Consider the following 10,014-nt stretch of genomic DNA (forward strand, 5'->3'; position numbering starts at 1 on the left):
TACTGCAACCCCCACCTCCCCATGCATTCTGCAGAAAGATAAGGTTAGAAGGGGAAAGGACAGCAGTTTATAGATGTAAGCATTTTTTAGCACCCAGGGGCCTCGGGGTAGCGTTACAGAGTAACAGAGACTCACTGCGGACAAAAAACTGCCCCCGTCTCTCTCAGCAATAAACATGCCATTAAAAGTAGCACCAAAAACCATTAATGGCTATAGTGTCTCTATTTACTGTTAGGTTTCTGACACATACACATGTAGGGGAAAAAAACTCAAGCGTATTAATAATTTCTCAGTAAGAATGCTGGATCGTATTTGTGGTTAATACTGTAAGCTGGTTCAAAGCCAGAGGGAAGGAGAGAAGGCAAGGCGGGTTAGGTTGCCAATTTTATTTCAACAATAAAGACAAACAGATGTCTGTGTGGAAAACCTCACTTCACAAGTTAAATTTTTGCTTTGTTTTGTTTGTTTGTTTTCTTTACCTAAATGATTTTTAATTGAACTTTTGACTCATTCCCATTCACTGCTTTCCCCTCAATGTATATCTGCAGTGGTTCTTCTTCTTCTTTACTAGCAGGGCCTAATTTTGCCCACAGTTGTAAGTTAGTAAAGTTTTACTTGTATAACAACTTTCAATCTTAATATAATAAAGATATTCACAACAAAAAACTGTAGAACATAAGAACAAAAGCAAGTCTAAACAGATCCTCGCGGCCTTGAACCTGGGGAGGATTTAATCAGTGAAAAGTGAAAACAGCTGCAGAAGTGTGCATGGCAGTGATTTAAGCACATGTCAGGCTGAGTCCATCCTTGGTGACATTATGGCGAGCGTTGATGTGCTGGCAAAAAGGTTTTACTCATTTGGCAAAATGTACAGTCATGATTTACGTGAGCAAAGTTTTGTAGACTGGCCGTTTAGAGAGGACTGCAACTGCACGCCTGAAAAGGTATGACGCCCATTGCAAGTAACTGAAATCTTGATGCTTTGGAACATGATTAGCTAGCTTGTTTCCATCATATTTGTTGTATCTACAATATGTTATGGATTTACACAGCGGTTACCTTTGGTCAAATCTATTTTCGAACAGGTTGGTTTAACTGGGACTTCTTGGGAAAATATTTTTATTTAAATAGTTGAACTGCTTTCTAAATATGACTTAACATTTTGTATTGACACCAAGTATTTAAAGGTAATATGTAATTAAGTTTAAGTGTAGGTGGTTCAAACTGTACACAGGAGTATTTACACTCATCTCCATGAATCATAATTGTAACTGATGATGATCATTGGTATTCCACTACATACTTTTATGAAAGCCTGGCAGTGTGCAATTTATGGTTAGGGAGGTGCCAGATTCAGTTTCAAGTGTCCAGTGCACAGGTTTGTCCCGGTACCTTCTAGTCTTGTCATGATAAACAGGCTGCTGACATCTTGCTTTATGAGCAACAACATGTGCCATGTTACCCTCTGAAGTCAAAAGGAGACCATCGTCAGGTTTCATTTTCAATGAAACTTATTCCTTTGCAAAAAAACTTCTTAATTCTTGGCCTGCCTGGCAACAAAAGGGTTCAGACAATATGGTCTCTCTTGCTTTTTACATTTGCAGATGGCCAAAGCTGGGTTTGTCCACTGCCCCAGTGAGAATGAACCAGATGTTGCCTGCTGCTTCTTCTGTCTGCTCGAGCTCGAGGGCTGGGAACCAGATGATGATCCCTGGTAAGAAAAAATATGCTACCTGGGGTGCAGCAGTTAAACATTTAATTTGTATCTACATTACTCAAACGTGTTTCCTACATGCAGAAGACCGACTGCTACATGAAGTTGATAAGTCATGGCTCCTGATTATTGCCTAATCAGCATTATGTTTTTGTTTTTAATTGTGTTTTTGCTTATTATGTACATCTGACAAGGTCTGAACATGAGAGGCGCTCTAAATGTGACTTCTTAACCATGGAGAAAGACTTCACCAAGCTAACAATGGCTGAATTCTGTCACCTGGAAAACAAAAGGCTAAAGATTTACTACGTAAGTGCCCATCAGTTGGCTGTGTGCAAAGACACTAACTCTTCCTCAATTCTTACTTTTTTTTTTTTTTTTTTCCCCCTTTTCCAACATTCTCCCTTTAGAAAAAGGTCTGGCACAAGAAGATGGCTTTTTTGAGGGATGCCATAGACCATACAGTTGCGGAGCTTAAATCTAAGCTGGACTGATTCTATGCATTTATTCATTGCATCTTATTTTATTTCAATACCAGTCTTGAGTGTTAAACAAGAACCCGCAGCCTGACTCACTGGTCGGATTGGATAGCAGTTCATAAAATTCAGCCTTAGGCGAATGCGACACTTTCTTTACAGTACCGTCTTTGACCACAAGATGGTGCTTTTGCATTAAAGCTGCAGTTTTGCTATAACGCTGATACACTTTCTGAAATTCCCAATCTCTCATCAAAACCTTAACAAATGCACCTCACTCTGAAATGAAAGCGCACATTGAGCTGGATTACAATGCGGGCTATATTCTCTTTTTTTCAAACACTTACTTATCATCTCCCTGAACGTGCCACCATCCCTACCACCCCTTTTCAAACCTTGACCCTGGACAGATGGCCTGAAGCCCCTCCTTTTCAATACCAACTGTTGCCCCAGTAACATCTGTTACATATAGGGGGACAGTGCACCGAGGGCTTGCCAGGATACTTCTCTAACTCTGAGGGGGACTGAAATTCAAGAGATGCTGCAGCTGACAGTAGAAGGCGTGGGAACGATGGTTGCATGATAAGCACTTGACTGGGTTTGTTTTGCACTTAAAGAACAACGGTTTAACTCTGAAAATCATTTTAATTTTTCTCCTGTCTTTATGCAAGAGAAACTGATGCAGGGCTCTGTTTGTTTCTCACTGTGTTTTGTGGAAGGCTTGGTTGGATGACGTGAAGGATTAAGAGATGCTATCCCTTCCCCAACCTTCCACTGTTCTGGATTAATGTCTAATGTAACACTCTGGCCACTGAGCCCAGATCAGCTGCTTAATTCTCTCTTATCTGCTCACTGCAGAGCAAATTGAAGAGAATATTTTTAGACAAAACTAAAGTAAAATGCTCATAGGTGATGTAACATTTTTAATAAACTGTTCTGCTTTTATAATTTCCTCTGGTCTCTTTCTTGCAGTGCTGTTGTAAAATATTTCCTCAAACTATATTTTGTTGTTTAAGCTAAATGCATTCATTTAAAAAAGTTAAAGGATATGAAGGTGTATGTTGAGTTAGTATGGGGAAAGATCCAAGCTTTTTACTGATGAGGTGTTTGGGTAAGTGGTGTGGTTTTGCGTGAATACATGGATCATAAGGGGGATGTGTGCAGTAATTGCTAATGTAACTCTAATCAGGGCTTATACCCACATCCTGTGTCAATCCACTTATTTATGTGTGCTCCAGAAAATGAACAAAGAGAATAGCTTGGTATGACTTCTGTCCTCAAGTGGCACAGATGTAACAGATGAGCTTATCTGTGGGAATGGAGTAAAATATTTTAAATTACTGCATCATAACTAAGCTGGGAAGATGCCCTTTCACCTTTTCTCATCCTGTTATTTAAGACCTGAATAAACCTAACAAATCACACTTTAAAATAACAGGAGTCCACAGAGCACTATGACACATGCAGATCTAATTCTAAGCTTATTAATGACTGTGAGAAAGGATTGGTCATGAAATAGGTTTCTCTTTAATAAACTGTAAGCGGCAAGTGTAGCAGATGGACAAATTGACAGATGTTACTAACAGAAACTTTACAACCTGGGCTCTCCAGTCCGGCCCCATCTGTTGCTCCTGCAACCAGTGCCTCCCTCTACCCTCCTCCAACGTTTCTCATCAGCATCTATCACTGAATCTTCTCCTCTCATTCTCCATAGTGCCCAAAATGAATGACATCAGCATTTACCCCCTCATATGACCCGGTTTAACCCCTCATAAAGGGCAAATTAAAAGATGTCATGAGCGCAATGGATACACTGAGAAAGGCAGGATGATGTTAATGTAACTTTTAAAGTCTCAGGCTCTTGTCTCCGTCTGAAAAGTTCTGATGGGAATATTATAAAAAGGATAAATGACTGGCATGTAAAGAAGCCAGCTGACACAGAAGCTTAGACGCCATTGTGATTGTGGACCACAGTCTGTGAGTGTGTTTAAATGATGAATTTGCTGATAGACGGCCAGATTAAGGACAATGAGTTGCACTGTTCATTGTATTACAAAGGGGGGGGGGGAGATAAACATTCACTTCATTTTCATTTTTCATCAAATATTCTCTCATTTCTGGCTGCTTCTCCTCTAAGACACCGCAGCCCGTCTACCTTGGCTGTGTTTTGTGCCCTGTTCCAAAGGGACCTCCATCTGTCCCTACACTCAGCCCATTGTGGTGTCCCTAAGCCCAGAAACTTCCACAATGTAGTGGGCGTGTGCAGGGGGGCCAGGGTAAACACGACAGCATCCAGATCCCATTAGAAGCTCTTTAACTCTAACACCCTAATGCTCGGAGAGAAGTCTGGGAGGGGAAGGTCCACCCCTCATCCACTTGCACACAATGTCACCTTTACACCCACTTCCATAGGTAATGAACCTGGGAGCTACCCTCTTTCTTCTCCTCCTCCTCTCCTCCTCCCCCTCCATTTCTGAGTTCATGTTTCATATTTTAAAAAGAGCCCTTAAATTCTATTTTATTATTTTTTCCTGACATTAATATAAATATTTAAACTTTCAGTTGATGTTTTAGTGTTTTATCAGAGGGAAAAAAACATCATTGACTATTTATGACTGAAAGCTGTCATTTTAACAACACCTTACTTAGAATTTAGTTAATAAATGAAGTTAAACCTCTGGCTCAGTACATTTTTAAAAAATTATTTTACTCAGTCAGACCGTGCTCCATTTTCTCTTTCTGTCTTTGCCCATACCTTTTTTTTCCAGCCATCATCTTGGTCATCCTAGCTGCTCCTGAGTGTAGGGTGTTTCTGTTTTGGGGGTGCTCCACATCTCAACCAAGCCACCCATTGCCTTATGCACCCCACAGAAGCAAGCATGTGTGTTTATGCATGTGCGCTGAGGCCCAAGAGGAGGGAGAATCACTGTGTTCACCCTCAGCTTAAAGGCAGAGGGATTATCGGCACACAGACACTGATTAAAGCCTTCCAACGTCCTATGGCCCCATTAATACAGTCTTAATCACAATGCTTTATCCCTCCATCTACCTCCTATGGATCAGGACCTTTTCATTTTACTGTGAGCAACTCTTGTTTAGCTAGCGGATTAGGCATGCTGTACACGAAAACAAGAAAATATAAGCAGAGAAGTGAATTAGAGGAAAAATTGTGCTTTATATAGACATAAAGCTATACATAGGCTCATGCTGTCAGCAACTACTGGGCTATATTCATATATCAATAAAAAGTACTAAAGTTGAGAAATCATTAGCTGAAGCATGGGACCCATAACCCCTGTGTGCTGATATCTGACATGACCTCACTCTCCCAGGGGATTGAGCTACAGGTTGTGTTCCCTTGCCTGTCGCCTCAGCCAAGATGGCATCACAGAGCATGTGTTCCCTTCCCATTACTAGACCCTCATCATCATGCCCTTATTATAGACAAGAGCCACTTGATGTGTGTGTGACGCCTGTGATATATGGTACTGTAAAGTTATGAACCTTTCTACTATTTTTAAGTATTTTATTACAATAATTATTGGGGGGTTTTTCCATTTTAAAATAATTTGGGTTTTTTGCACAAATTAGCAAGAAAAAATTACATTTTAAAAGCTTATGGCACGTATATATTTCTGAAATTGCTGCATGAAAATCTCCGCCATGCTCCTCGCGCAAGACTGTCCTGTGTTTTCTAATCTTGTATCCAAAGTCAATTTATAGGGATTATGTCCATATCCACCCACTCATGTATTATTTGGACTATGGAGGATAAGTCGTAACAGCCCCCCCAACACCACCACCACCACCAAAAAAAAAATAACCACTACATTCTCTCTCTCACACGCACACACTGTTTTTGCTGTAGCCGAATAGCAAGGACACAAAGAGCATGCATCAGCTACTCTACGAGTACTTTCTCACACTGTCTGCCTGTGTGTAGAGCTATGTGTCATTCCTTCATCACGGCTGACACACAGCAGCAGAGGGGACAAACTTGCAATTGAGGATCAAGGACCTCGGTCACCTCTGCTGCCCTCTGCTCCTCTCTCCACTTCTCCACTCTTCCACAACACACTTACTTCCCTTTGCCTCTCCCATTTCTCTCTTTTATGCTCTCACTCTCTGCTCTTTCTCTCTTTCTCCCCAAATTGGCCCAGCTGTCCATCAGCCCCCCACCGTTCCCCCAGCTGTCTGACCTCCCCAAACGAGGAGCCCAACAACAATACAGGTCACAGGTCAAGAGAAAGAACAGGCTGCGTTCACAATAGACCAGTGGCGCCCACTAAAACAATCATTCCCTTTTCTTTTCCAGCCCTTCTCCACTGTTGCCAGGACTGGAAATGACAAATCTCTGGAGGGGTAGCTGAAGGAAACGAAGGGGGAGTCCTCTTAGAGAACAGCATCCAAAAGCACCTTCCCCCTTTTTTTTTTTTTTTAACAATTGGCCAAAAGACCACAAGGATAAATACACTCATGCACTTCATCTTTGCACTCTGCCGCCCTGTTCTTTGTTTATTTCAAGAGTCATCATGTCCCTCAGCACAATCATGAAAGTCAAAACTGATACTCCGGTCATTAGTTGAGTGATATAAATGTTTTAGGAACTTTGCCAGCTTTACATTATCTCTGGATTGATGTATCCTTATTTCTGCTTTGCTGAACTTTTTACCCATTTATGGCATTAGTATGTAGAGACTGCATTATTTTAATATTCATAAAAGCTAATCTTCTTAGCTACTATATAGCATCCTTCTTACACATGTGCTGTGTCTCAAAGAAAAGCCAGGCTAGTTTACCATTCAGTAAAACTGGATGAATTATTGGAAAATGAGTTCTTGCCCTTCAGTGTTTTGGCATGAGCTACATGGGAAAATGGGACACATGGGAGAGAAAGCCAACGATAGAGGCTCAGAGCTGTGACAGGTTCACCTGTTCCCCGGAGCAGTTTTCCCATGGCCCACAACAGCCTCCCGCCTGACCTGATAGAAACCCCGGAGCAAGCCTTTGAATGACATCATGCACAGACTCTTTCTCTCTCACACACACATGCACACACTCATATCATGCAACAGATCTCTATTTCCCAGCCACAAAGTACTCCTTCATCCAGTCTTGCTGATTTCCCCTTTTTTTTTTTAGTTGGCACACTCTTCTATTGTAAAATGATTTAGAGCCACAGAAATCTAAATATACTAATTAGCTATCTGTGTTGTTTGTGTAATATTTATTTTGCATGTAAAAATGCATTTATGAGTACAGAAAAATGCCCAATACTGCACCTGCTGGTAATCGTGACCAGATTACAGGGATATTCTGAAAATGATGCATCTAAAACGATGCACAAAGCTAGTGAGAGCGATGTAACAGCTGTCGCTGACTCACATTTATTTATTTTTTAAAACCAGAACTTGTAATTTAACTGAAATTGTAATCGAGTTGATGAAAATAATTTGTCCTCTGATGTGAGGGCTTAGCAAAAAGAGTCATCTCTGTATTATCTACTGTGCTTTATATATAAGTGTAATACTAAAACGCAAAAAGAAATCTAAATGAATGAAAACATCACTGTACCAAGCTTGTGTTTACAGCCAGTTAGTGCATGCGTTTGTCTTTCTGTTAAACTAAAATGTAAGAAATGGATGAGAGCATAACATCACAAAAAGACATGGCACACGTGTTACTATGGAAATAGCATATAATATAAGAATATTTATTTAATTAAGTGCGAAACAGCAAAATATTAACAGTACAGTATGACAAAAATTGTGACACCAAATGAACAAGTACCTGAAAGACTTAAAATAAATAAATTAAATACAGTACAGCTACCAGTGGCTGGCATCAACCCAAGACAGTGAAACAGAAACTGTGCTGAGAAAAATATAAAACAGACAAGACATTATCAAAATAAATATTAAATACAGGTATAAATAAATGCATTGCTTTTCTTAAATTCAGAAGGAAACTGGCTGTAGGCCTCAGTGCACAATGGGGGACTTTTTGATCAATTTCTTTTTATACGTAGACGTGTAAATAATAAAGTATTTGTTCAAACATAAGCATCTGAATAATGCTTCAGCAAGGACATCTGATTTGGTAAACTAATTTTTACTTCAACTCTTTAAAAACTGACGGAGCAATGTGTTCAAAAGAAGATTAACATATAAACAAAAGTGAAATAAATACAATAATAAATGTTATGGGTGCATGTTTCAGGTAGATTGAGTTGAGGTGATGAGTCTTCTCTCTGAGCATTCAGTGCTCTCCCAGAGTACTAGACAACATAAAAGCAAACATTTTTCTCTATACACTCAGTACCACAGTCATCCTTTTTTTACAGCAGTTTATACAGGAGCAGTGCTTCTACTCTGGCTATTCATAACAGTCACTCATTCACTGGTACTATCACATTTCAGATGGTACCCATGTGAGAGGTGATGAGGTGAGGGGGAGCAAAGGAGTCAAAGGCCACATCCAGGGGCAACTCGTAGCGAGAAGCCTGTAAGAGTGGGTGGGCCTGAGGCCCCCCTGGTAGGCTGCCTGTCGTGGACGTGGGGTAATGGTGGGATGAGAGGTAGTGAGCATGGTGGGGTGTGTAGTTCCTCTCTGACTCATGCGGAGATGGCTCCTGCTTCAGGGCAAAGTTGCCACTGATGCTGAGTGGGGGAGTGAGGGGCCCATCGTATGGAGGAGTGCTGCTGCTGCACTCGTTAGGGGAGGGGTTGTCATATACAGGCCCCTTGAATCCTTTCATTTGGAGGAGGTGCGATGCCTCGAGGGAGCCGTAGGGTGGGCTGGGAAGGCCTGGGGATGGGTAGCTGAGGGGATGGCCAGCCACCATACTACCCATTCCTGGACCTCCACACTTGTCTTCCAGCTTATTAAGAATCATCGGACTGGGTCCCAGCTGCAGGCAGCCAGCCACAAGGTTGCTGGTAGGCTGGGACAAACCTTTACACAGCATCTCCACAAATCCATGACTCTCTGGAGACTGGCCACTTTCCAGCACCTCCGACAGAGCCCAGATGTAATTGCGGGCCAGCCGCAGAGTCTCAATCTTCGACAGCTTTTGTGTCTTAGAGTAGCAAGGCATCACTCTGCGCAGAGTATCCAGAGCATCATTTAGCCCATGCATACGAGAACGTTCTCTGGCATTGGCCTTTATTCGCCGTGCACGAAACCTCTCCTGTCTAGCTTTGGTCATCTTCTTCTTTTTAGGGCCTCTCCTTTTGGGAGCATTTTCTCCATTTGGTCCATCCTCTTCATCCTCTTCCTCTTCCTCCTCTTCTTCCATATCCTCACTACCCAGTTCTGTGCAGGAGCGGAGGCGACCCCCTACAGTCAGGCCATGGCGCCCCGTCAATTCTGGGCTTTCATCTCCATCCTGTGAGCTGCCGTCATCATCGAGCCAGCTGAGGGAGCTCACCAGCTCACTCACATCCCCACTTTTCCCAAATGATTTGGTCATCATTTTGATCTAAAGAAAAAGAGCCCACACAACAAATTCAATACTTTGGGATTCAGTGTCTGTGAATGTAAATCCTTGAGGCTATTTCCCCATAACGTGATAAAATTGTATTATTATTTATAACTGATGGGTACCAGAAGAAGCACACACTGACTGAGAGTGCTCTCATTTCAGCAGGGCAGTATGGACAGATCACTTATATGAAGTGCAAGCACCTCTGTCGCATAACAGTTCTGAAATAAATCCAGTAATTATTTCAAATCAATCTCACTGTGAAATTTGGATATTAATGAATAAATGGCTGTTTTCAGAATGAGATGGATGAGTGGTTCCCTGCTGTTATTCTCCAGTCT

General features: G+C 41.6%; 2 protein-coding genes across 2 annotated transcripts; one reads left to right on the plus strand and one right to left on the minus strand.

Annotated features, from left to right (window-relative positions):
• Positions 1-818: 818 nt before the first annotated feature.
• On the plus strand, positions 819-2,548 carry birc5b (baculoviral IAP repeat containing 5b). Its single transcript, XM_085444463.1, has 4 exons — positions 819-944; positions 1,605-1,714; positions 1,909-2,023; positions 2,125-2,548. Exons 1-4 carry the CDS (start codon positions 819-821, stop codon positions 2,206-2,208), a joined length of 435 nt encoding a protein of 144 aa, XP_085300589.1. The 3' UTR covers positions 2,209-2,548.
• A 5,334-nt stretch (positions 2,549-7,882) lies between these two features.
• On the minus strand, positions 7,883-9,664 carry neurod4 (neuronal differentiation 4). Its single transcript, XM_085443590.1, has one exon. It carries the CDS (start codon positions 9,662-9,664, stop codon positions 8,606-8,608), a length of 1,059 nt encoding a protein of 352 aa, XP_085299716.1. The 3' UTR covers positions 7,883-8,605.
• Between the last annotated feature and the right edge of the window lie 350 nt (positions 9,665-10,014).

This window comes from Copadichromis virginalis, linkage group LG20 (genome assembly GCF_057382275.1).
Source record: "Copadichromis virginalis isolate Kocher_CV1m ecotype Utaka linkage group LG20, C_Virginalis_male_GT1.1, whole genome shotgun sequence".
NCBI classification, from domain to species: Eukaryota; Metazoa; Chordata; class Actinopteri; order Cichliformes; family Cichlidae; genus Copadichromis; species Copadichromis virginalis.

Coding starts and splice junctions, on each gene's coding strand:
- birc5b (XM_085444463.1), top strand. CDS start 819: ATGGCGAGCGTTGATGTGCTGGCAAAAAGGTTTTACTCATTTGGCAAA. Junction 1,715..1,908: donor GAACCAGATGATGATCCCTG/GTAAGAAAAAAT, acceptor ACATCTGACAAG/GTCTGAACATGAGAGGCGCT. Junction 2,024..2,124: donor AAAGGCTAAAGATTTACTAC/GTAAGTGCCCAT, acceptor TTCTCCCTTTAG/AAAAAGGTCTGGCACAAGAA.
- neurod4 (XM_085443590.1), bottom strand. CDS start 9,664: ATGATGACCAAATCATTTGGGAAAAGTGGGGATGTGAGTGAGCTGGTG.